Source organism: Vigna umbellata, chromosome 8, assembly GCF_029865625.1.
Source record: "Vigna umbellata cultivar VRB3 chromosome 8, Vumbellata_1.0, whole genome shotgun sequence".
Classification (NCBI taxonomy): domain Eukaryota; kingdom Viridiplantae; phylum Streptophyta; class Magnoliopsida; order Fabales; family Fabaceae; genus Vigna; species Vigna umbellata.
This window is the reverse complement of record NC_142172.1, coordinates 11221745-11249256: the sequence shown is the minus strand read 5'-3', so window position 1 is coordinate 11249256 and position 27512 is coordinate 11221745. Positions and strand designations below refer to the sequence as shown.

Here is a 27512-nt window from a genome sequence, read left to right as displayed (position 1 = left end):
TTTAGAAGAAGTCGTTGGTAAAATACACGATTTCTATAAAAAAAAAATAGTAAATGGAAATCATGTGTCTGCAAGACGATTTTTAAAAATTAAAGGCTTATGTTTATTCGTTTAAAATCGATTCTGAAAAGGACTATTTCTTTCACTTAAAATCGTTCTCAGAAAATACGACTTATGTATGCAATAAATCTCAGAAAATTACACCGTTCTGGAAAGAAATCCAAAATACCATCACTCTAGTGTGTTTATTAGGAAATATATATATACCTTCAGATATATTTATGATCAACCAAAGATGTTTTATCATTTCTAGAAAGCATGATTCCAAAAACTGAACTTACGAAAACGAGAAGACTTTGTTTCTTGAAAATGAGAATTGCGTAGCAAGGATTGAGCACAGGTTTAGTTTGTTATTTATTGCTATCATTTCTGATTATGTTACTTATAGATCCGATTACTTGTGTGCATATATAGCTTGTATCTATTGTACAGATTATTTTTGTTCTCTACTTGGAACCTAATGACATTAAGTTAGTGTCATGAAAAAATGAAAAATGGAAGAAACTCCCTCTTGAATTTTGAAAAGGTATGCATTATTACATATATGCATCTCAAAAGGGATAAAATTAAGACATTGAAATCTTCACACTATTACCGCTTGGAATCATTCATGTTTTTTCCTTCAAAAAATTCACCTAGGATTCGCTCTAGATCTTCAGCACTGTATTTGATGTACCTCTGACTGCTCTTCACATTCTCCACCAGAGGCCTGTAAAGAACAATCTCAGTTATGATTTATAGCTAAACAATGCCACAATACCAAAACCACAAGACATAGAATACAACCCTTGAGCTATTCAAAAAGTGAATTGGTAACTATACAAAACTGTCCGAAAATTTATGTGCTCTATTCTCGTGAGAGGAAAAGTCTATTGATTTTCACATGCATGGATACACTATCATTGCCAATTGTTTTTGTCTTTGTCTAACTTTTTTACATCCCCAAAAATCTTCGTTTGTAATAAAAAGGGTTGATATTAAAACTGCTGCCAATGATGCTGAGAATCAGGAGGGGAAAATGTGTTTCAAAGAAGAAAGTTCACATTAATCGATGAAGGAAGGGAAGTCCAATTCAATTTAGTAAACTAAGCGATCATAAAAAATAGTTACAAAAATGTTAACAATACTCTCTGAACACATTCTTAACTATTGGATGGAATGGAACTGTTGAGAATCACAAAATTAAGTGGGTCTAACTAGCATAATGAGTCTATCATGATATTGTAGCTTCCACTTTAAAAAGAGTATATACTAAAGAATGTATTGCTAGACTTCGTTAAAAGGAGAATACGCACCCGAAACGTTTCACAAATGATCTATAGGCAGGCAACAAGACTTCAGCAACTGCAAGAATGAGAGATTCTCGCAACTCTGTGTCTGGTACTGTCCACTGAGATTGTTTCTGATGGAGTTCCTCAAACATAGTATTGAATGCCTTAAACCTGAGAACACAGACACACTGACATGTGAGAAAACAAATGACAGAGGCTTTACTTGTTAAATAACAACCAAAAGGAAGCAACAAAAAAGCTACCTTTCTTTAACAACTGCTCTTGAAGCACCACTACTGCCCCCATCACCACCAGCAGTACTACCCCCACCACTTGATGAGATGAGGCCCTGAATTGAGAGGGATTGAAGAATCTGCCAATATAAAGAAAGAGGTCAGAAATGGTACAATAGCTTCTTCTAAAGTAATTGCAATCAATGGAGAATTGGGTGACATTGTGCTCTAAATCATGGGCATAGAGTTCAACAAAACAGAAAGATATTACTTCTCAGGAAGAAATTTGATAAAAAGACAAACATAATGGCTCTGATTGTGTACTCATGCTAAATACACAATTTATTTCTTGTAGAAAAGGTAGGATGCTAAATGAACAAATTTGTATGTTATAATTATAAAGATAAGGATCACATCCTATATAGTCAAGAATATCTAGATTATACATGTACTATTAAGAACATTTCTTATTTATTAGAGGATATCAAACTTCCTCAATTTATTGTATTGATTCCATTTTCTCAGTATAAATAAAACATTTGTGATGTCTCAGACGCATAGTTTCAGTTCAATATCTCCTGTTTCCTATAAATTAAGATTGTGGCAGAGCTCGTGGTGATATGGAAAAGGTCATGCTAGTCTCTTACCAAATGCCATTTTCTTTATTGAATTTGCACCCAGCCCTAAATTGATTAGTCTGTTACTTTATGAGAAGGTTTTGAACCACGGACAACCCATCTCCTCATCATGTTAACCTTACTCATCATATAATTCTTCTTCAGATTAAACTTGCCTCTCTTTTGTCTTCAGTGTAATCTCATGCAAAATGGAGGCAAACAGTAATTAAGATATGTGCACTCTGAAAGTAGTGGTACAGGTACTTGAGATTTGGTTCCATTTTACTTGGAAGAGTGTCATTGGTTTTACACCCTTTAAGTTGGCCCTTTTGGGAGAATGATCAATGAGGCCTACAATGTAACAAACGGTTACACCCAAGTTCTTCTGTCACACTACTATTTTGCATGGTTAGCATTTTCTATTAGCCTCTCTTCCAACTTGATATTAAATTTTTTTTCTTTACATGCCAACTAGGCCGACTCATCCAATGATATGAAATTCACTTTTGGGTATTGTGTGTTGGAGGAAAAATCATATCTCAAAAAAGTCAAAACCAAATTGTTATGGCGGGATCAAGTGTTGAAGCAAAATACCGTGTCATGGCTTTGGTAACTTCTAAACTCATGGCTAAACAACTTCTCATAGTGTCCAAATTTGAAGGGTATTTATGTGTCTTTCTTGTTTACAGTAAGTTATAACTAACTATGCTGTTTTTCCTTCATAACAGTTGAAATTCTCTTATCTATCTATATGTTTTGGTAATAGAGAACTAAAACATATTTTTGAATATACGCATTCAGTTTTAATATCAGTTTTTCATTCAATATGGTAGTGATCAATGGCTTCATAACATGTTCCACCTCCTTCCCCTCCACTGCTTGCAACTACTCAGGTGACACCCTTACAAACCTATATTGCTGCAACTACTCAGGAGTAGATCCTATATAATCAAGACGGTCTAAATTATATATGTATTATTATTACTTGAGAATTAAACTATAAAATAATTCTAGAGGGCTTAATTGATCCCTCACATAATTTTCTATTTATAAGAATAAATTGATGCAAAAGTACATGATAAATAGAGTAACCCTAGACACAATATAATCATGATAAATAGGATAACCCTAGACACAATATAATTATGATAAATAGGGTAACCCTTGACACAATATAATGATGATAAAATAGGATAAATATCCTAACACTTTCCCTCAAGCTGAGCATACAAATTGTATGTACCAAGCTTGGAACGAATAAACTCAATCCGAGGACTCCTTAATGACTTGGTCAATACATCTGCGAGTTGATCGTTTGACCCAATAAACTCAGTACATATTTCTTTAGTCTAACAACTTTTCACGAACAAAATGACAATCAATTTCTATATGTTTAGTCCTCTCGTGAAACACTGGATTTGATGCAATGTGGAGAGCAGCTTGATTGTCGCAATACATCTTCATAGTATGGATGTCACAGAATTTAACCTCTTGAAGGAATTGTTTCACCCATATAAGTTCACATGTTAGTGATGTCATTGCCCTATACTCAGCTTCAGCGGTTGATCAAGCTACTACATTATGTTTCTTACTTTTCCATAAAATAATGTTTCCTCCCAGAAAAACACAATATCCTGTAGTAGACCGTCTATCAATAGGTGATCCTACCCAATCTGCATCACAATACCCAGAGACCTAAATGCTTCCTTTATCTTCATATAACAATCCTTGCCCGAGAGCCTTCTTTACATACTTTAGAATGCAAATGAGAGCATTCCAATGGTCAACACATGGAGCCTGCAAGAACTGACTAACCACTCCAACTACAAAGGATAGATCTGGCCTTGTAATAGTGAGATAAATCAGTTTTCCAACCAGCCTCCTATACCTCTCTGGATCGAAGAATAATTCACCTTCTTCTGTCCTTCATTTCTGGTTTGAGTCCATGGGACTGTCTACCAGTCTACAATCAATCATGCATGTTTCTTGTAATATATCTAGCATACTTCCTTTGGGAGATTACAACTCCATCTTTTGATTGCGCTACTTCAGTGCCTAAGAAGTATTTGAGACTTCCAAGATCCTTGGTTTGAAAATGTCTACACAAGTACTCTTTTAGTTGAGATATTCCAACAGCATCATTTCCTGTAATGACAATGTCATCGACGTATACTATTAAGTAAACACATTTCCCAAGAGAAGAATGACAGTAAAAAACTGAATGGTCTGCTTCACTACGTTTTATCCCAAATTTTTGAACAATGGAGCTAAACTTTCCAAACCAAGCACGTGGGGATTGCTTGAGGCAATTTGCATACCATACTAGACTCCCCCTGAGCAACAAACCTAGGAGGTTGCTCCATATAAACTTCTTCCTCAAGATTACCATGTAGGAAGACATTCTTGATATCCAATTGATGAAGTGGCCAGTGACGAATGACTACAATGGCAAAGAAGAGGTGAATAGTAGTCATCTTGGCTACAGGAGAAAAAGTGTCACAATAATCAAGACCATAAATCTGAGTGTAATCTTTTCCAACAAGCCGAGCTTTGAGCCAATCAATTTCACCATCAAGGCCGACTTTAACTGCATACATCCATCGACAACCAACCGCCTTTTTGCCTGGGGGAAGGGGCACCAACTCCCAAGTATTATTGTGGTCAAGAGCCTGCATTTCTGCAATCATAGCTTGTCGCCATCCAGGATGATCAAGTGCTTATTTCACATTCTTGGGTATAACAACAGAGGGCACTGAGGATAAAAGAGAAAAATAGGAGGGTGACAATCGATGATAGCTTAGAAAATTATAAATGGGATGAGGGTTTCGAATGGAACGAGTACCTTTTCTCAGGACAATAGGCCATGCTGAATCATTTTCACCAGGAGGCGTGGGAGAGACGGTGACGAGGGAGAAGAATCTGAAATAGGAGATTCACCATTGTCTTGGGGAGGTGGACTATCCATTGGGACCCTGTGTGGGATGATCTCAGTATGTGGAGAAACGGGTGTAGAAGGATTGTGATCAAGACTTGGAATGACAGAGACAGTGGAGCTATTTGACTCAGCCATTGGAATAGGAAGGACCTGCTGGAGGATAGAAACATCCTGAACAGATGGAGAGAAGTAAGGAGTTTGTTCAAAGAATGTGACATTGGCAGACATGTAATACTTCTTAGTTTCAGGAGAGTAACACCGATATCCTTTTTGAAGTCGATAATAGCCTAAGAAGACACATTTGAGAGCACGAGCGGAGAGTTTGTCTAAACCTGGAGACATGTCATGAACAAAACATACACAGTCAAACACTCGGGGAGATGTATGAAAGAGATGATCATTAGGAAACAAAATGGAGAAAGGGACTTTATTATCAAGAGAGGAGGAGGGCATCCTATTAATAAGATAACATGCAGTTAAGATGGCATCCCCCAGTGATGAACAGGAATATGGGCACCAAGCAAAAGGGTACGAGCAGTTTCAACCAAGTGTCTATTTTTTCGTTCTGCTATACCATTTTGTTGCGGTGAATGAGGACAAGTAGACTGATGTAAGATACCATGGGAACTCCAGATGGCAGAAAAGGAGGATGAGAAATACTCTTTTGCATTATCACTTCTTAATATTTTGATTACTTGACCAAATTGATTCTTGATTTCATTCAAAAAGGATGTAAAGGTAGCTAACAATTTAGAACGATTTTTCATAATATAAACCCAAGTACATCTTGAATATTCATCAATAAAGAGAACAAAATATCTAAAACCAAAGGAGGAGATACGACTAGGTCCCCATATATCAGAATGGATGATGGAAAAACTAGAATTACATATTGATTGAAACCTTTTAGAAAAGGAAGATCTAACATGTTTTCCTAATTGACATGACTCACATTCTAAGGTTTGGAGACCACTAAGTTAAGGACACATCTTTTTTAATTTGGACAAATGAGGATGGCCAAGTCGATCATGTAGCACTTTAGGATTAGGAGCAGCAACACTGGACACCCTTGGACGAGATCCAAAATGGTATAATCCGCCAGCTTCATATCCTTCTCCAATTTGTTTTCCCGAACCACGCTCCTGTATAACAAAAGATTTATGATCAAAGGTTATTGAACAATTTAACATTTTGGTCAACTGGCTTAGGGAAATTAAATTAAAAGGATAATTAGGGACAAAAAGGACTGAGTTGAGATTGAGGGAGGGAGACAAAGAAACATGACCGACTCCTTTGGAGGAAGTTTTAGATCCATTTGCAAGGGTTATGAAATGAGGTTTTTCTCGAAAGGAAATAGATGAGAACAAAGAGGTATTACCAGAAATGTGATCAGAAGCACCTGAGTCAATTACCCATGAATTTTGACCTTCCATAGATTGAGAAACGCAGGTTGTTGATGTACTGGGAGATTGAGATGGTTGTGTCAAGCTGTTAGACTTTAACCTTAAATACTCTTGATATTCATCCTCAGAAAACATAGAAGTGGAAGTTTCAGTCTTCAAAATATTGACAGTTTTGGAAGGAAAACCATATAAGGAGTAGCAATTCTCTTGAGTATGACCCATCCTTTTACAGTATGTGCATTGAGGACGTCCCCGACCTCCCCGTCCTCCTCCTCTAGTGCCACGTCCTCCTCTTCCTCCTGTGGCAACCATGACAGATGGTTCCACTAGTTCATGCGCTTCTTGAGTTTGAGGTACCGAGACACGCAGAAAGCGAGTGGTCAATGTTTCCATGGAGGGGACCTCATGACTAGTTAGAAGTTGATCTTTGAGATGATCAAAATCGGGATGTAGGGCACGAAGGATCAACACCATGTAAAATTTGTCTAGTTTCTTTTTTATATCCTTTAATGGGTCCGCTTCCAAAAACATCCTGAGTTCTTCGACAGCAGATTGGGCTTCAGCCATGAAGGACACCATATCATGGTCTGCCATTTTAAGAGATGCAAGCTTGTTCGTAGTGTCATGGAGACGTTGAATATCGTTGGCATAAATGCTTTGGGCTTTCTTCCAAAAGGAGTGACAAGTTTTGAAAGCCCTCAAAGATACAAGATTTGGGTTCCACAGATTGCCATAACAAGCACAAAACTGGAAATCTGCTTGTTTCCACTGATCAGCTTTTTCAGTAGGCACATGGCTTCCATCTCGCTCAAGGTGGTCATAATGCCCTTGGCCAAGGAACCACATTTCATCGGCAGCAGACCATGATAGATCATTTTTTCCATTTAGCTTGTCGAAGGTAATTGATGGACTTCCGGAGAAGGAAAGAGTACTGCCAGACGCCATTTCTGAAGAAGACGAATAGTACCAGCGAGGAACAAGAAAACCCTAAGGGTTTAGACGAACGAGATTGTGACAGCGATGGACGACGGTGGCTGGCGACGGACGACGATGGCCGGTGACGACGGACTGTGGCGCCGGACAGATATTACGAGACATAAACTAGAGCGGGATCGACCCGCTCTGATACCAACTTGAGAATTAAACTGTAAAACAATTCTAGAGGGCTTAATTGATCCCTCTCATACTCTTCTATTTATAAGAATAAATTGATACAAAAGTACATCATAAATAGGGTAACCCTAGACACAATATAATCATGATAAATAGGATTACCCTAGACACAATATAATCATGATAAATAGGATAACCCTTGACACAATATAATGATGATAAAATAGGATAAATATTCTAACACTCCCCCTCAAGCTAGAACATACAAATTGTATGTACCAAGCTTGGAACAAATAAACTCAATCCGATGACCCCTTAATGACTTGGTCAATACATCTACGAGTTGATCGTTTGACCCAATAAACTCAGTACATATTTCTTTAGTTTATTATTAGGAACGTTTTCATTTATTTTCCTATCATATTTTTATTATTAGAGGATATTGAATCTTCTCTCTATTATATTGAATCCATTTTCACATTATAAATAAAGAATTCATGTTACCTAAGAAACATATAGTTTCAGCTCATTTTCTCCCTCTTTCCTATAATTTAATATATTTAAATCTACTAAAGAATGAACCCCTCACTACTTTCTTCCTTTCATAATAATAATCCTTGGATATAACAAAAAACTGAGGTAGCATCCATGATAGTTGCAACTGCAAGGCATAAAGTGGTCATCTCAATCAATAATAAAATCACCTTTGCCCAAGCATTTCTTTTGTATTGATTAGCATGCTGTTGCACAATTTTCCTATGTCGTTGTATCCAATCATCCCCCATCAAATCCTTCGCTTCAGACCTAAATTAGAAAAGAATTAAGAGAACAACAATTTTGAAATGACAGAAGATGCAGTAAAATTCTCATGTTTAAGTGAAATTATAAAGGACATTTGGATGATATACCTTCGAACTGATCTGACAATATAATGAATATTGTTCATGAGAAATAGGTGTGTCAAAGCAGGGTCTCTATATTGCTTAGATTTCCCATCTAAATTGGTTTGAAGAGCTTGCAATATTCTCATGGTCACAGAAGCTAGCTGTGAAGAATCACTTTCACCTTCAATCCCTTGGAAAAGTTGGTTTAAGGTAGATCGATAGCTGCAAATATTTAGTGAATTTGAGTATGGTTAAATATTCCAAGATCTCAAGTATAGATAGAGGCATTATTTACAATCACACTAAAAAGGAGGAAAGTATTTTAAGCATTATCCTCACATAAAGTGTGAGAAATTGAATGGTTGATATGTAATTTCACTTAACTTAGAATTAAAAGCATGAGATTTCCCATCCCAATTCCTGCACTTGAGCATCAATAGGTTTGGAAAACAAAACTAAAACTAGTACAAAAGAAAAATCAACAGGATGATTTGGTAAAGATCAGACATAGTTGAACACAACAAATTAGTGAAAGTACAGGTATACTGCAGCATAGTACCCTTCACAGTCACAAATGGTCTTGTCAGCATAGTGAAATTTGATGCAAATTCAGTATCTCCCTGCTTATTCTTGCAGGAGACCATACATAAAATTATTAATGATATACATTCAAGGAACCATCTTTCTAGCACATGCAAGCTAAATCTTTCCCCAAACCTGTACCAATTACCAAAACACATTTTTTTTATACTTCCAACTAGCAAAATGTTATTAACTCCAGAAAAAGGTGTTTTCGGACTCATGAACCAACACCCTTAAGTGAATAACTAATTTTTAGTGTACCGTACAAAAAAATAAATAAAACAAATGAAAAAAAGTAGCAAAAGAAATTGAAGAAAGCTGTGCTGTATCCACAAAAAGATTAAGAAAACCTAAAATAAATTCTACAAATCCTTAGGAAATGTAGATGTAGCTTTCTCCCCATGAAAACAATATAAAATGACACAATTTCAAGAATATGCTAGAGAATTTGAAGCAGAATGCAGCATATGTGAACTTACTCAAATAAAAACTTCACATAGTTAATCACATAGCTTGTCAAAGGATGGACAGTTCCATCAGTTACTGCAGTCTTTGTAGCATCTTTTTCAACTGCTTCTTCAAAATCTCCAAAGGTCTCCTGGGCTGTTCGTGCAAGCTGTTTTGTCAAACCCAGTACAGCTTCTCTTATTTTGGAGCAAGCTCTTCCTTTAAAGAGTATTTCAATCTGTAAATTTGTCCATAGAAAAGGTTGATAATATGTTATAACCATTGAACTATGCCTCCTAACCACATAACAGCCGTAAAAACCTACATTGCATGAGCTGAACACAAAATATATATCAGAGATCTTGGAATAGACACCATAACTACCATGGTTGAGGCTAAATAGTATAACAGGTTGAAGAAAATTGCTGGGAGTAAAACCTAGAAAGAGACTAACTTTGACAGATAATAAACTAAATTCCATCCCTTAAAGCACATGTGAGCCGCTTTTCATATATACTCAAAAGGACATTATTATTTAGTTGTGACAAACTCAAGCTTCTGTAAACTCAAGTAAGAGCAGTAAATATGACTCATAACTAGTAAGGGTTTGCCTTACACCATGATAATATTTTGAATACATAGCCATAATAAAGTTCCAGCTTTACAATACAGCATACCATAGAGATAACATAAGATAGCCCATGCATTCTGAACGATATAAGTTATAGACATCTCAATTTTCAGTTCATATATGTTCAAAAAGTACACAGATCTGTTAACCTTTCAATAATAACAAATAACAAAACCTAATTAACTGACAATGACAAAAATAAAGTAACAGAGAAGAGGGTTGCTGGCCTTACGGTTTGGACATGCAGGTTTCAGTTTTAATAATACAATATGAAGGCAGTCAATGGCTCAAGGCACACCTCCTTAATCCCTGGGTTGCAGTTTTAATAATACAACAGATTATCTCCATCTTTTTATACTTGTCTCTCATCCATTTCTTCTGTGTCAATTCCCAAATCTGTGAGTGATGCCTTAACTCATCCTGGTTGGCGTCAAGCTATGATGGATGAATTAAGTGCTTTACAGGACAGTGGAACTTGGGAGCTGGTCCAATTACCATCTGGAAAGTCTGTTGTTGGTTGCAGGTGGGTGTATGCTATCAAGGTTGGTCCTGATGGCACGATTGATCGTCTGAAAGCTCGACTGGTTGCCAAAGGCTACACACAGATTTTTGGTTTGGATTATGGTGATACTTTTTCTCCAGTGGCAAAAATGACCTCTGTTCGCCTCTTCATTGCCATGGCCGCTCTTCGACAATGGCCTCTTTACCAACTTGATGTCAAAAATGCTTTCCTAAATGGTGATTTGCATGAAGAAATTTATATGGAGCAACCGCCTGGCTTTGTTGCTCAGGGGGAGTCATCTGGATTGGTATGTCGGCTTCGCAAATCCTTATATGGCCTAAAACAGTCTCCTCGGGCCTGGTTTGGTAAATTCAGTTGTGTTGTTCAACAATTTGGTATGTCTCGCAGTGAAGCGGATCATTCAGTGTTCTATCGCCACTCGAGTGCTGGATGTATCTACTTAATAGTGTATGTCGATGATATTGTTCTCACAGGAAGCGACTATCTTGGCATCTCTCAGATGAAACAACACCTTTGTCATCATTTTCAAACCAAAGATCTTGGCAAACTCCGGTACTTTTTGGGTATTGAAGTAGCACAATCCAATGATGGTATTGTCATATCTCAGAGGAAGTATGCGTTAGACATCTTGGAGGAAACAGGGTTAATGAACTGTAAATCTGTTGAGACACCTATGGACCCTAACATCAAACTCCTACCAAATCAGGGGGAGCCTTTCTCAGATCCTGAACGGTACAGAAGACTAGTTGGTAAATTAAACTATCTTACTGTTACGCGTCCTGACATTTCTTTCGCAGTTAGTATGGTGAGTCAATTTCTAAACTCCCCATGTGAAGACCATTGGGATGCAGTTGTTCGCATACTGAAGTATATTAAAAGATCACCTGGAAAAGGTTTGCTATATGGCCCTAACAACGATACAAAAATTGTTTGTTATTCAGATGCTGATTGGGCTGGTTCCCCTTCTGATAGGAGGTCTACTTCTGGATATTGTGTCTCTATTGGTGGCAACCTGATATCTTGGAAAAGTAAGAAGCAAAGTGTTGTGGCAAGGTCCAGCGCAGAAGCAGAATATAGAGCTATGGCATCTGCTACTTGCGAGCTTGTGTGGCTTAAACAATTACTTAATGAATTGAAATTTGGAGATGCCACTCACATGACACTTATATGTGATAATCAAGCTGCTCTTCATATTAGCTCTAACCCTGTCTTCCATGAGAGAACCAAGCACATTGAAGTTGATTGTCATTTTATTAGAGAAAAAATCATATCCGGAGATATCAAGACTGAGTTCGTTAACTCAAGCAACCAGTTGGCAGACATATTCACCAAGTCCTTACGAGGACCTAGAATTGACTATCTTTGTAACAAGCTTGGAACATATGATTTATATGCTCCAGCTTGAGGGGGAGTGTTAGATGTTAAGTTGTGTGTTTCTGTTAATTGGGCTTAGCCCATTCTGTATTTAGGGTTTAACCCTTATCTTACATTATAAATAAACTACCCTATGTGTATGCTAAACACATAAGGGAGATTTCTCCTAATCTTCTTCACTATATTTAACAGAAGGTTGTGGTTGGTCCATTTGCAAGTTGCTGGCTTCCAGTTTTGATACTTCAGTTAAGGGCTACTTATTTAAAATAACCTAATTAAGTTTAGCTCTTCTTACTATTCTCCAGCAAGAGAAATTTGTGAAGTTAAATTAGGTTCAAGGTGCACTTTATAAGAAAAACTACAAAACAGATGACAAGCCAAGTGCCAATTTATTGTCCTGAGAAACATGGAATTATTATGTTTATATTGAAGTGTTGAGATATTTAGGAAGTTTTAAATTTGATTCTATTTTTTTTAATTTTGTATATTGGTTGTATCTTGATTTGATTACTTACTACTAGCATATCTATCCCACAATCTTAGGAATTTGTTTCCCAGAATAGGCAATGCTTATTTCCAAATATATCCAACTAACGTATGTGTGTGTGTGTGTGTGTATATATATATATATATATATATATATGTATATCAGATGTATGTATCAGGACTAAATAAGAGAGAAATTATTTTCTTCTAAATTTGAGATGGTATAAGAGTCAAGTCTTGATTTCAAACTCTTTGGCAAGGCACTGGTTCAACCTTTATTTCTCTTTTTCATCATTTCCAGTAACAATTATATCATCCACATACAACAATAGAACTGTTACTCCCCTTATCTAATGCCGAAGTGAAGTAGAATTTCAAGCAATAGCTCAAGGAATATATGAATTGTTATGACTGGAAGACTTAAAGATAAAGTGCAACGAACTTATGGGGTTATATTGTGACAATAAATCTGCAATCAGAATTTCAAGCAATGGCTTAAGGAATATGTGAATTGTTATGACTAATGATTATACTGGAAGACTTCAAGGATAAAGTGCAGTGAACTTATGGGGTTATATTGTGACAATAAATCTGCAATCAGCATAGCTCACAACCCTCTAGAGCACGATGGAACTGAACACATTGAAGTGGACAGAAAATTTATCAAAGAAAAGCTTGATTTGCACCCCATGTGTCTACTCAAGGACAGTTTGAACACATACTCACCAAGGGGATGAATAGCACTAACTTTTGAGAGAATTATATCTAAACTACGAATAGAAAACACTTATTCACCAACTTGAGGGAGTGTGTTGAGATATTTTAGGAAGTTTTAGATTTGATTCCTATTGTTTTTTATTTTGTATATTGGTTGCATCTTGATTTTATTACTAGCATATCAATCACACAATCTTAGGGATGTGTTTCCTAGAATAGACCGTGCTTATTTCTAAATTTATCCAATTAATGTGTATTATATATATATATATATATATATATAAATCACATGTATGTAAGAGACTAAATAAGAGAGAAATTATTTTCTTCTAAACTTGAGATGAAGCAAAACATTAATCATAATTATTGATTGAAGAACAATAAACCAATTTGTTATGAATGAACTAGAGTACAATTTAGGCAATTTTGTTGGGGAAAAAGCTATCTGTTATGTGTTAGAAGGAAAATAGATGAATTGGGTGTGACACACTAATCTTACGGGATTTCTTGAAAATTCCTTCGTGAAAATATATATTGCTCTATGGGGAATAAAGTTAAAGAAAATCATAAATTACGAAGCACCAAATTTGACAGATAACATAACACGTCTAATGTCAAAAATATGGGACCCAAAGACACCAATAATATATATAGTTAAAATGAAAATTTTAATTGAGAATTAAGATTTATGTAATTCACACTGTCATAACAAATTTGCAAAGTTTTACAATTTACCCCATGAGTTAGACTCTAACAATAGAATTTTAATAAACATATCTCTTAGTCGTGAAAATAAACAGTGAAGTCGTATGGAAACAAAGGTCAAAAAAATATCGAGTCTGGCAATGTTTATAAGCTTTTTCTGAATGGATTTTAAAAGAAAATACCTCTGAATGGATTTCTTGCAATATTTCATACATGTCCAAAAGCACAAATAACTTCTCAGGTGATCTCTTGCTTTTGGCAATAGCTTCTCCAAAACTAAGCAGCATGGAAATACTGTTTGTAGTTACTTCAGCAAAACACTGATCACTAAGCGAATCAAATCCTTCAAATATCTGATCACAGACTTTCCGTTCAGCAGCAAACAACAATTTGACCTGTTCATGTACAATTGCATATTTAACCAAAAATATATAAAAGCATATGAACAAATTTTGCAGTGATCTTACAGCAATACGCATGAAATGAATCCAGTTTCCAATTTTGGCTTCCAAAACCTCCCATTGTAGCTTTTGAACATCATCTTTGTTGAGCTTCTCAACTCCAAGCTTTTGTAGGCTTTCTTCTAATACTTTAGAACGGGTATCTCTGAACAATGATGATGATGAAGATGGTGATAATCATAATTACAACTATAGTACTATTTATTCAAATGATAACATTTAATACACAGTTGAAACAGGTGATGGGAGGCATACAATTCATAGAGGACTTAAGTTGTCTGTTAGCACAAGGACATAAGCAACTAATTACACATAATTGTTATGCAGGAGAACAATTGTGATTGTGTATATGTTATATACATATCTGATGAGGACCTCAAAAGAACATAAAAGGATACAAAAAACATAAAGCTTAAAGAATAGAGAAATTTGTTTTAAGAATATTCCAAAAGGATATTCCTTGTGTGTAAACAGAATATGCCTTTAAGGAGTAGCTCTAGAAACATACGATGAGATGTAGAAGGTCTACGTTTCTACCAATTACAATTACTACTTAAGTAATTATCACTACTTTAATTATCTCAACTAAAGGGTGGAAATTGATAAGACATGCATAAACTCTATTTTTCGAGAAGTGTAGGGGTTACCACCGACTCGAGACTTGGTGCACCGGATACCATTAAAAGAAGGAGAAAACCCAGTGAACGTCCGCCCCTATCGTTACCCACATCTGTTAAAAGGCGAAATCGAGAGGCAAGTGGCTGACATGTTGCGAGCGGGAATAATACGACCCAGTTCGAGTCCATATTCCAGTCCGGTGATACTGGTACAGAAGAAAGATAAAAGCTGGCGTTTTTGCGTGGACTATCGAGCGTTAAACCGAGCGACGATTCCAAACAAATTTCCCATCCCTGTCATCGAAGAGCTCCTGGACGAGTTGAGAGGGGCTGCTTATTTTTCGAAGATCGACCTTAAAAGCGGCTATCACCAGGTCAGAATGGGGGAAGAGGACATACACAAAACGGCATTTAGGACTCACCAGGGCCACTACGAGTTCCTCGTGATGCCCTTCGGTCTCACGAATGCACCGTCAACGTTCCAGAATGCGATGAATGAACTGTTGCAAAGGTACTTACGAAAATTTGTATTGGTCTTCTTCGATGATATTTTAGTTTACAGTGCCAGCTGGGAGGAGCACCTGGGACATGTAAATATGGTGTTGGAAGTATTAGAAGGAAGTGACTGGATAGCTAACAAAAGGAAATGTGAGTTTGGGAAAAAGAAAATAGCGTACTTGGGGCATCAAATTTCAGAAGCAGGAGTTGAAATGGATGGGGACAAAGTCAAGGCCGTGGTAGAATGGAAAGAACCGAAGACTCTGAAAGCATTAAGGGGATTCCTAGGTTTAACGGGGTATTACAGGAGATTTGTTAGGGGATATGGAAAAATAGCTAAGCCTTTGACTGAGTTGTTGAAGAAAGGCAAATTTTTATGGTCAGAGCAAGCCAGTCACGCCATGGCAGAACTGAAGAAGGCGGTCACTACAGCACCAGTTTTAACTTTGCCTGATTTTAATCAGGAGTTCCACGTTGAATGCGATGCCTCAGGAGGGGGAATAGGAGCTGTACTCACCCAAAGCAAGAAACCCCTTGCGTTTTTTAGCAAAGCACTGTCCGAAACTTCCATGAACAAATCGGTATACGAAAAAGAGTTAATGGCGTTAGTGTTGGCCATCCAACACTGGAAACCTTATCTACTAGGGAGGAAGTTTGTGGTGCATACTGATCAACGCAGTTTAAAATATCTATTGGAGCAAAGGATTACTACATATAGCCAACAAAACTGGATAGCCAAGTTGATGGGCTATGACTTCGAAATCATGTATAAGAAGGGGAGTTCCAATACGGTGGCTGATGCTTTATCAAGGAAGGAAGCAGGAGAAATGGAGGAGGCAGAGTTACGAGGGATGTCCAGGTCCTACTGGCAGGATTTTCAGGAGGTATTAAAGGAGGTGGAACGAGATGAGACGCTGAAAAAGATAATAGCTGACATTCAGAGGGATCCCGAATGCCATGCGACGTATACTCTAGAGAATGACCGCCTGCACTACAAGGGGAGACTTGTAATATCTGAAACATCTACCTGGATTCCCAAACTATTGGCTGAGTTTCACGTAACGAATACCGGGGGACATTCTGGGGTATTTAGAACATATAGGAGGATAGCCCAGTCTCTTTATTGGAAGGGTATGAAGAAAGCTGTCACCGCTTTTGTGGCTGAATGCGTGATTTGTCAGCAGCACAAGTATATGGCAGCTTCCCCCCAAGGGTTGTTGCAACCTCTACCGATACCGCAAGCAGTATGGGAGGAGATCACCATGGATTTTATTGTAAAGCTACCTAAATCACAAGGTTATGATGCTATATTGGTTGTGGTGGATAGGCTGAGCAAATACGCACACTTTATGGCACTTAGACATCCTTATTCGGCTAAAACGGTGGCGGAGGTGTTTATCCGAGAGGTTGTCAAGCTACATGGGGTCCCTGTTTCAATTGTGAGTGATCAAGATCCTTTGTTCTTGAGTACGTTTTGGAGGGAGCTTTTTAGAATGCAGGGGACACAGCTCAATATGAGTACTGCTTACCACCCGGCCACGGATGGACAGACCGAGGTAATTAATCGGATTTTGGAGGGATATCTGAGATGTTTTTGCTCAGAGCAGCCCAAGAACTGGCATGCAGTGTTACCGTGGGCTGAGTACTGGTACAACACCAGCTACCAAGGAGCTGCGAGATGCACGCCGTTTGAAACGGTCTATGGAAGAGCTCCTCCATCCTTGAACAGATTTATACCGGGTGAGTCAGTGGTAGAGGCAGTCGCACAAGACCTCATGACAAGGGACGAGGCTTTGAGGCAACTGAAATTTCACCTAAGTCGTGCTCAGGATTTAATGGTGAATCAAGCGAATAAGAAGAGAAGAGAAGTAGACATTAAAGTGGGGGATTGGGTCTATCTTAAAATTAGACCCCATAAGCAAGCATCCATACCAGTTCGTTTACATCCTAAACTAGCAGCTCGATACTTTGGCCCTTTCCAGGTGCTACAGCAGGTGGGCCCAGTGGCATTCCGACTACAGCTGCCAGAAAATGCACGTATACATGCAGTCTTTCATGTGTCACAACTCAAGAAAGCGGTGGGATCAAAGAAGGTTGAGAAGGGTCTACCAACTGAGCTACAAGCATAAGGGCCTACATATTGGCCAGTGAGAGTGTTGGGGACGAGGCAACGACAGCAAGGGAATGAGAAAATACAACAGATCCTGGTACAGTGGCAGGAGGGTGGCAACGAAGGAGCTACGTGGGAAGACGTGTTGACTATCCAAGATCAGTATCCTGATTTTAATTTCAACCTTGAGGACAAGGTTGCTGAAGAAGGGGAGGGTAATGTTAGGAAGTTACGTGTATATGAGAGGAGAAAGAGAAATAATTAGAAGTTAGTTAGCCTAACTGCAATAACAGTTAGGAAAGGCGGGATGGGTAGTATAAAAGAGTGAATAATTGAATAGAGAGAGAGGGGGGTTGTGTGAGTTGTACAGGAAGCGTGATTCCTGTAGGGGGAGGTTAAGCTCTCTAGCTGTATCCAGACCTTGTATTCGTGTTTGTGAATAATTCAACGAGAATTTAGTGTGCGTTTACCTTAGGTTCTTGAATTAGGAACCTAACAGTTGTCCATTGTTGTCCATTATTCTCCATATGATGTTGAGGAGTCTCTTGGGCTACATTTGTTTGTGTGTGCAATTTGGTTTATTGACATTATCTCTGATTGGGTTTGTTATTCCAAGCTTGGTTCATACAATCTTATATGATCCAGCTTGAGGGGGAGTGTTGTAATTTGAGATAATATCTTTAGAATCTTCCTAATTAGAGGAAATAGATATATAATATTTTATTTTAATTTCCTAGTTTCCCTATTTTCCTTTTTAGGAGAATTAGATTATTACAAATAAAGAGTATCAGAATGTATTTTTTATGATTGAGAATAATAAATCAGTCTTATTTTCAACTGTATTTCAGATTGAAAGAAGTCAGTGATGAGGAAAGAATGTGGGCTGACATGATTGCTTTACAAGGGAAAGCATTAAATTAGTTTCAATGATGGGAAACATGCAATCCCAATTCGACATGGGATGCATTCAAGGTGGCTATTGTGCACAGATTTCAACCAACCTTGTTAAAAAACCCTTTTGAAATTCTGATTGGGTTAAGACAAACAGGATGTGTGCATGATTATATTGAGCAATTTGAAAAATATGTTGGGTTCTTAAAGGGAATTGATCAAGATTACTTGGTAGGTATCTTCTTGAACGGGTTGAAAAACGATGGCAGAGCTAAAGTTGTATGAACCTACCAATCTTGTTGAGTTAATGATGAAGGCTCAAATGGTAGAAGGAAAGGTTAGAGTAAAAACAAAAGCAACACCTCAAGGTGTTAACTAAACTAGTAACACCTTCAAACCTTTTTCGTTAACTAGAAGTCATCTGAAAGAAGTTGAAAATTCTATGGGTGTGGATGGCCCTAGTAAGGAAAAGGAGAGAACGGGTGAAGTTTCGACCACCGGAAGCACTGAATGCAACAAACAAGGGGAGCTCCTTTTCAAAAATTGACCCAAGAATAATTGCAAGATAAAATCAGAATAAAGGCTTATGTTTTTGTTGTGATGAGAAATTTGGACCCAATCATATGTGCAGAATTAAACAATTACATATGTTGCTTATGTCTTAAAGAACTTCTCGGGATTTGAAGATTTACATAACAACGATCTTAATCAGGAATAAGAAATGGAGGAATGACAGGTCTTACAATTATCTACGTGTTCCATGGGTAGCCTTACTACCAAGAAGTCTTGGAAACTTTAGGGCACAATTGGGAAGGAGGAAGTGGTGGTTTTGATATATTGTGGTGCTTCACATTATTTCATTTAGCAGGATTTGATAACTAAATTTGGGCTGAAACAGGAAGCAATTTGTCCTTACGTGGTTCAGGTGGGGGATGACCACAAGGTATAATGCCAAGGGAGTGTCAAGGGTTCATTCCAGATTTAAGGGAAGTGCCCCAAGGATACTAAGGCTTTGAGAGGGCTCTGGAATTAACCGAAAACTATAGAAGATTTGTGTAAGGATATGGTAAGATTGCCAAACCTCTTACACAGTTGTTGACTGAGGAGGGTTTTTTGTGTTACGTAAAGGCTCAACAAGCATTTGAGGCCCTTAAAGGGGTTGTTTCTCAACTGCCTGTATTAACCATTGTTAAATATATTAGATTATTAGATATCTTAGATAGATATCTTATCTTTATCTTTTATCTTCAGTTACTTTACTATTATCCTTTATTTGTATTTTAACCTTAACCCATAGTTCCTTTCTTATAAATACAGTACACTGTGTGTATTTTCTACACAAGGAAGATTAATCTCATAAATAATTTTTCACTACATTCAATATGGAATCAAGAGCCTAAGGTTCTTTTGAAAAAATGTTGTCGCCTCTGTCCATTGCAACTATTGTCGCCATCCGCCAATGTCACCGTCACTGAGGCTTTAGTTTCAACCAACAACCACACGGTTCTCCTCATCTCAGTCAGGCAACCCCAACGTCGTCGAGATCGCTGCCATCGAAATCCAGACACGCTCCCATGCGTTGGTCAAAGTTTACAGATGTCATTTTTTCCAACAGCGTGTGGGGACACTCTCCTATTCCCGATCACCATCACTTGACTTGATGTGGCCTCCTCTCTCTAGGTCTGGCCTTGTTGCTTTGATTGGAGATCCTTGAATTTTTAGAGGGTTATGTCAATTCCTGAGGGTTATGTGGACAACAAACTCCTAATATCATGGCACAACCCAATCAAAGAAAAACCCCAACAATTTCTTGTTCTCGTTTGGATTAGCTAGTGTGTACTCTTTTATACCATCAATTTGTCTCAACAAGGCTAATCTTTCATAAACCAAACCCAAACCGTTGTCTCCAAATCTCCTTATCAAAACCTCCAGAAAACCCTTTAAAGAAAGATTCTTGGTTTTTTTCAATATTAAAATCAGTGTACAGCAGCAGCAGTACCCTCCATAACTTATCAAGGCCAAATATAACCGTTCTATAGGTCTAATTGGTTGAACTTCAAAAACAAATTTTCTTATGCCAACCATCCTAAAGGATCTTGACCCTCAAAAGTGTAATTCTACTTTCTTGGTTCAACATCTTCTTGTAAACTCCTTTTTCATACCTTTCATCATCTTCTACTGCCTCTCCTTCTGATTCTTGACAACCAAGATTCAGTGAATTGACTCCTTCCACTGACTAATTTCTGGCTATTTTGTCTCAAAATAATTTCTTCAAATATTAAATATTTTCTTAAGATCTGCCAGTATCACTTTCTCTGTTACAGAACAACATAACTCAAAGGAATTATAGAAACTAAAACTTATAGCAACCAAAACAACAGGATAAACAAAATTAGACTTAAAAAGAGCACTCTCACTTTTACTCTGAAAAACCATATACACCAATGTTAAAAAAAGAAAGCTAAAAACCACCAAATACAATTGAGGACTTATCTATGAGGTCCTTAATCCCAAAAGGCATAACTAACTACCAAATTACAACTAATTATAATTTAACACCTTTTTTCCTTCTATGATAGACCTCTAAAGGTCGTTCCCACCTCTTTACAGTCCTGTCACTATTCCTAACATAACAAATTACAACTTTGTCCCTTCATGTCCCTAATGCAACCCAACCGGCTGTGGATCACACAAAAGAACTATACAGCAACTTCACCAAACCACACAAAGAAAGAAACAAAGCTAGCATAGATGCACCAATCATACTTAAAAAGAATACAAAGCTCCCCAACCAGAAATTTCCTAGAAGATTAGATTGAAACATGTATGGCATCTCGCCCACATCTAATATCAATATACAATTGAATTGTCAATCAATCAATCACCTGGAATCAATCACAAGTTAATCACCTAAGCTCAAAGCTTCATTCAAAAAAAGCTCCTTAATAAAAAGCATTAAAAAAGCTCACTTTGCAGTTCCGGGTTGTTTTGCAATATGCATAACTAGAACAAAACAAGGCAATTTCTTTTTCCTTTCACTGTGAAAATGTCAATAGAAGAAGCTCTACCTGTATATTTTGAGCAACTGTTGTTGGTGACCAGCTTGAACCATTTGCTCTGTTAAATTATTGAGCAACGGCAATATTCTTGGTGGTATAAGAACAGGAGGTGTGTATACAACAGTATCAGCATTATTTTTATGTGGCTCAGAATGGATATAAGAAGAATGATTCTTGCTGCTGGAATCATCATCATGACCTGGTGATGCTGATGAAGGTCGCATTGTGTTTGGAAGAGAACTAAAGAGGCGTTCAGGCTCCACAGGTTTGCTGTAAACAGAGAACAAGGCATGGTGCTAAATAACATAATATATTTTTCATTGAAAAACAAACTGAACTATTTTGTCAAGCAAAATGTCAAAGGTTCCTCAAGAATAAAACTGTGATTCTACACCAGGTAATCATTTTCCTACATAATTTAAACATATTTCTACGATTAATATTATCAAGGACATCATCAAGTCGTTACCAACCCTATAATCTTGGTCACACAATAGACTGTTGAAAGTTATAAGCACAAGACCTACTACAACAAAAATACCAAACCTTTATATAAATATAACAATCAGGTGGATGATACAAGAGAGCAACATCAGCATACACTTCAAAATGGATTAAATTCATTTCATAAAAGTTGTATTTCAAATATTATAAAGTACTATTCATAAGACCTGCCCCATATTAAGTATTATTCATAAGACCTACCCCCATTCATATTATACAACAACAATATCCCACAAGAAGGAGTTTAGCTACATGGATCATCAGTTGACATTGGGCTCACTAAAAAACCAAATTCATATTATACATAAATAACTAAATAATGACAGAAAAGTGGCTCATATGTTAGCAGCTAGAAGTTAAAGGACCTGACCGTTACCAGATTACTTTTTTTATTTAAGGTTGATTTATCTAATGAAACATCATTTATCTGAGAGAAGGAACCACAATGGTGATTTAATTTATGCAAGAAAATGAACTTTTGGTTGAAATGTAAAAAATCAACAACATTAAGAAAATAAACACAAACCTGTAAGATGATAATAGCCGCTCGAACTCTTCTTCTAGCTTAGAAATAGCTTCGGCTATCAAATTATTGGCACGGATGGCAATACCATCATCATTCTTAAAACCCTTTTTATTGTTAAAAAATCTAATGTTTCGTCTCAGCTGATCAATTGCTTCAAGATAGCTCTTCACATCTTCATGTGGTCCTTTAATTATTTTTGCTTCTGCCTGCATATTAAACAAATAGGAACACCATATATATGACAGTCGAAGGAAATTCCTTAAGCTTGTAAAGCAGAAGCAGAAGAAGGATAAATGAAAACTGATTTCAAAATACCCATGACTAGGGTAGTACTTTAACACATCATATAAGACTAAAAGAATGATGAAATAATGATATGAAGAAGCACACAAGAATATGATTAGCAAGATGCAAAATAAAAAATATAAATAAAACAAACACTAATATTTCTGAACATCCCTTCGATATGATTAAGTTTTCACTCGATAACACTCGCACCTAATTAAAGATTGTTATCAGGCACTAAAAGAGGTTCTATCCGGGGCAGGACATTTCCTCATAAAACTTACATGATAAACTGAAAAACAGTGAAACTTTTTCTTCCCACTAAATCTGAAAATGTGTATTAACCTACAATTGGAATTATTATTTAGGTTATTGCATCATGATGTTGCAACGAAATTAAGAGTCAAGAATTGTATCATTGCATTACATATAATATAATCATTATATATTTGCAGTAATTGCCTTTGTCGTGCTTTTTAGCAAATCTTTACACAGCCAATTCCAACTTCAAATGAAAGAGGAGGGCTGTCAGGCCATTTGTTTGTCATTTTTAATCTTCCTCTTCATCCAACTTCTCTCAGAATTTTCTGCTTTGATTTTTTAGAAACTTGTATGACACAGAAGCTAGTATCAGATTCATTCACAAACACTTGCATTTCATTTGACAACATATTAGCACTGTGAAGGGAGCCATGACAAAGCATAGGCAAATAAAATTAAATTCTAAAGCCTTTTATACCCAGATCAGCATCTTAACCAGATCAAAGGATGGAACAATTTTCAAAAGAAATAGAATACTGTATAGAATGAAGCAGATCATGATGTGATTCAAAATTTCAAACAGTTAATGATTAACAATTGTAACCACCATGAACCTGATAATATTGATCAAAGTGGACCAATATGGCCTCTGCAGTCTTCAAAGTCCTATCAATGTTCTCGTGAGCTTTCCGAATAGAATGTGTTCTGATCTGCAAAACCAAACACAAAAGAAGAAAAGGAAAGCAACCACACATTCATCAGCACATGGGAGTATCTTGAAAAAGAAGAAAAGGCAAAACCCAGAAGTTCCTTAAAAGCTAAGCAAGAAATAATATTCAGTCCTTGATACAGTGGGAAATTGCTGACAGATGAAGGCACAGTTGCAATCACAAAGAACATAAGGTCTTTGTTTATAGTCACAGTTTCATTGTGTTGCAAGAAATTACAGACAATTGCAGTGACAATTACAGTCACAAACACCCCAGGTAAGGTATTCCTTTGTGAACACAGTCAGACTTTGCTGTGATCTTTGACATTGTCAGAAATTGCAAACAAATGCCGCCAAAATTGGGATTGCATAACCACAAGTAGGGACTTTGCTTGTAGTCACAGATACAGTTTCATCGCCATCCTTTGTATTGGGGTACACTGCAGACAAATATGACAGCACTTACAGTCCCAGAGGACCCAGATAAGGTCCTCTGTTTGACTTAAGTTACCCTTTTGTTGCTATCTTTGATAATGTAGTAAATTGCAGACAAATTTAACCACAGTTGCAGTCGCATAAACCCCAAATTAGGACTCTGTTTCCTACGGCAGTCACAAATCTTTGATATTGTAGGAAATTGTACACAACTGCAACCACAGTTGCAGTTGTATGACCCTAAATAAGGTCTCTGTTCGCTACTGTAATCTGATTTCCTCGAGATCTTTGGTAACGTGGAAAATTTCAGACAAATGCGACCACACTTGCAGTCACAGAGACCCTGATATTAATCTGAACAAAAAAAATTAACTATTTTGGGTCTAGCTTTAGTCAAATGAGTCTTCCATCCATTGTAAAAGATTTTTGAAATTATCAGACCGTAACAGATTAATATCAGACCCCAAATAAAGTCTCTGTTCGCTACTGTGGTTAGCGATCTCTAATGTTGTAAGAACTCCAGACAAAAGTGAACACAGTTTCCATTACAAGATTCCAAACAAAGTCTCTGTTTCCAGCTGTGGTCTCAATTTCGTCGCGATCTCTGATATTGTGAGAAATTAGAGACAAACGCGACCGTGCAGCCTTAATTAAAGGCATGAAGACCTCCAAATCCTTGACGTTACAGCAGAAATAAAAACAGCAAACTTTTTAAAAAACCTTGCAAAAACTGAAAGACCCAATTGAGAAAAAAAAAAGGATTTTGAGTAGAATGAGTGACCTGGGTAGGTCGCATGGCGGTTTCCAGGGCGGAAAGGCGGTGGTCGAAGGAGCCCAGAATCGAAACGACGTCGTCCGTGATGGTCTGGCTTCTCTCCAGAGACGCTCTCATCGCCGAAGCTTTCTCACCCAGCAAGTCACCACTAGCCACAGCCATTACCATCCTTTCTTCTTCTTCTGAATTATTCTTCTTCTTCTCCTGAATTGTTCTTCTTCTTCTGCTTCTGAATTTTGATTTGGATTTTTTCTTTTGCTAACACGAAAAGAATTGAAAGTTGAAATGGAAAACAGCGTCACCTGTGAAGACTGCTGTCAACAGTTTTACGCACTTTGTCTGTTTTGGACTTTCGGTGAAATTTTAATTTTCATGCTTTGTCACGTTTGCCACCACTTTTTATACACATCACAGAAAAATAAGGGACTTCGGTTTCTCTCCAGTATAACGCGTTTTGAGCCTTTTCTGCTGGGTAATAATACGGCACCGTTTCATTTTTAACTTTTAATAGATAATTGAACATTAATAGATAATTGAAACATAACATTAATAGATAATTAAAATATATTAGCTTTTAATAGATAATTGAAATGCAAAGTTTTACTAGTGTTTTTTTACTGTTTGTAGAAACCCTCATTTGAATGAAATAGTGCAGCTGGTTGTTGTGTATAGGACCGAACAAGTTTATCACGTAACTTTTTTGCTCTTTTCTTTTATAGTTAACATAGTTCTTTTGAATTTTTTTTTCTTCAGTACATTTAAATGTATAAACATATATTATTGCGTTCCTGTTGTGATTTTATTCATGTCTCTATCTTTTATGATCAATCTATTTGACTATAATTATTTCGAAGATGTCATTTGGATACAACATATTATACAAATAAAGATTATATGTTTCTTGAAATTTTCTTAGGATTTAATCATTATATAAAATGATATTTCGGACAGCCTTATTGTATGACGAGACCATTGAGTTTTTCATATGGTTATTAGAGAAAATTATGTTTATGCACATGACATATAACTAGTGTTTCGGTTAAATTTGTTCGAGGTCGGTCTTTCTTTTTTTCTTTACTTTTTTTTATTGTCCAATGTTTTTCGAAAACTTAATCCACTTTAACGGGAGATTAATCACTATGACGATCAAGTCAGATATGTTTATTAAAAAGGTTTATATTTTATTAGGATAAATTGAAATCATTGTACCTGACATCAGTTGTATTATTTATATAGTTTGTGGCAGTCTCCATTGATTACTTATCAGTATATTTTTACATCCAATAATTAATACCGTATATTTGTAAAGCGTAAGTTAATATGACCTATTAATACATGATAATTGTCCATGAATGACCATTAACTCCGATCAGTATATTTTATATAGTATAATACGAAATGGAGTAAAATGTCTTAGAAATATAAATGAAGGATAACTCAGACGAGATTTCAAGTATGTGTATGATTATAAAAAAGAAATATATTTTGAAAATTCATGGAGAGATTTATTAGTGAAATATAATGTTGAAGAAAATACATGGTTAAATTCAATATATCTGAAAAAAGAGAAATGAATAACATATTATATGAAAAATGTTTTTACCTTGAATGAGAAGCACACAACTAAGTGAAAGCATTAATTGAATAATATCCAGTACATGCTCTCTTTCAATAATATCAAATGAGCTTCACTAATATACTTATGATATGTATATTTATTAGGGTCATCAACTTCAGTTCCATTAAAGTTATATCCACTGCATTCTTTGTCTCAACTATATCGAATAAACTTTACTAACATGCTTATAATATATCATTTATTTTAGAATTAACAATAACTTACTAGAATAACTAACACGTTTATTGAAGTTACTAACATGTATATTATTTTATTGTTTGAGAATGTTCAATATAGTTGCAATATTGCATCAAATCAATTATTAGAATTTAGTGATACTTTAAATGTTGCATTTATAAAGATTGAGGCAGCACATAATTAGGAATGTCCTCCAACTTCATAGTTAACAAAACTACCCTTTACTTTTTATTTCACTTCTTCTTCTAAATGCCTCAAATTATACATATAACATAAAAAGTAATAAATCCAATATAAAATTATGTCGTTTCAATAAGTTAAAAGTAGAAACGGTGCCGTATTTATTATCCCAGCAGAAGCTCAGTACATTTTACAGCAAAGAAACCGAATCCAAAGAAAAAAAAATAGAATAGTATAGTGGAAAGGAAAATCGTTTGTTAAGAAGTAATGAAAAAAAAATGTTTTTATTCTAATATAATTTTATTTACATTTTTATATTTATACATTTTGTAAAGATTTACGTAGTTCCCCCACCCTTTCAATCATTTGAAATAGCCATATGGGTATTATATTTGCTTTTCTAA

General features: G+C 36.3%; 1 protein-coding gene across 1 annotated transcript; it reads right to left on the bottom strand.

Annotated features, from left to right (window-relative positions):
- Positions 1-390: 390 nt before the first annotated feature.
- LOC124825248 (exocyst complex component EXO70A1-like) lies at positions 391-25488 on the bottom strand. The gene is made up of 12 exons (XM_088095952.1): positions 25119-25488; positions 23808-23903; positions 22648-22853; positions 21627-21887; positions 14449-14587; positions 14164-14376; positions 9578-9783; positions 8541-8738; positions 8337-8436; positions 1595-1704; positions 1356-1502; positions 391-769 (listed from the first exon to the last, which is right to left on the bottom strand). Exons 1-12 carry the CDS (start codon positions 25278-25280, stop codon positions 652-654), a joined length of 1956 nt encoding a protein of 651 aa, XP_087952078.1. The 5' UTR covers positions 25281-25488; the 3' UTR covers positions 391-651.
- Between the last annotated feature and the right edge of the window lie 2024 nt (positions 25489-27512).

Excerpts from the sequence above, each read along its gene's own strand:
- LOC124825248 (XM_088095952.1), bottom strand. The coding sequence starts at position 25,280 with ATGGTAATGGCTGTGGCTAGTGGTGACTTGCTGGGTGAGAAAGCTTCG. Across the intron at positions 14,588-21,626 it reads CAGTTGCTCAAAATATACAG|AGATACCCGTTCTAAAGTAT; the intron begins GTAGAGCTTCTT and ends ATCATTGTTCAG. Across the intron at positions 8,437-8,540 it reads ATTGTCAGATCAGTTCGAAG|GTCTGAAGCGAAGGATTTGA; the intron begins GTATATCATCCA and ends TTTCTAATTTAG.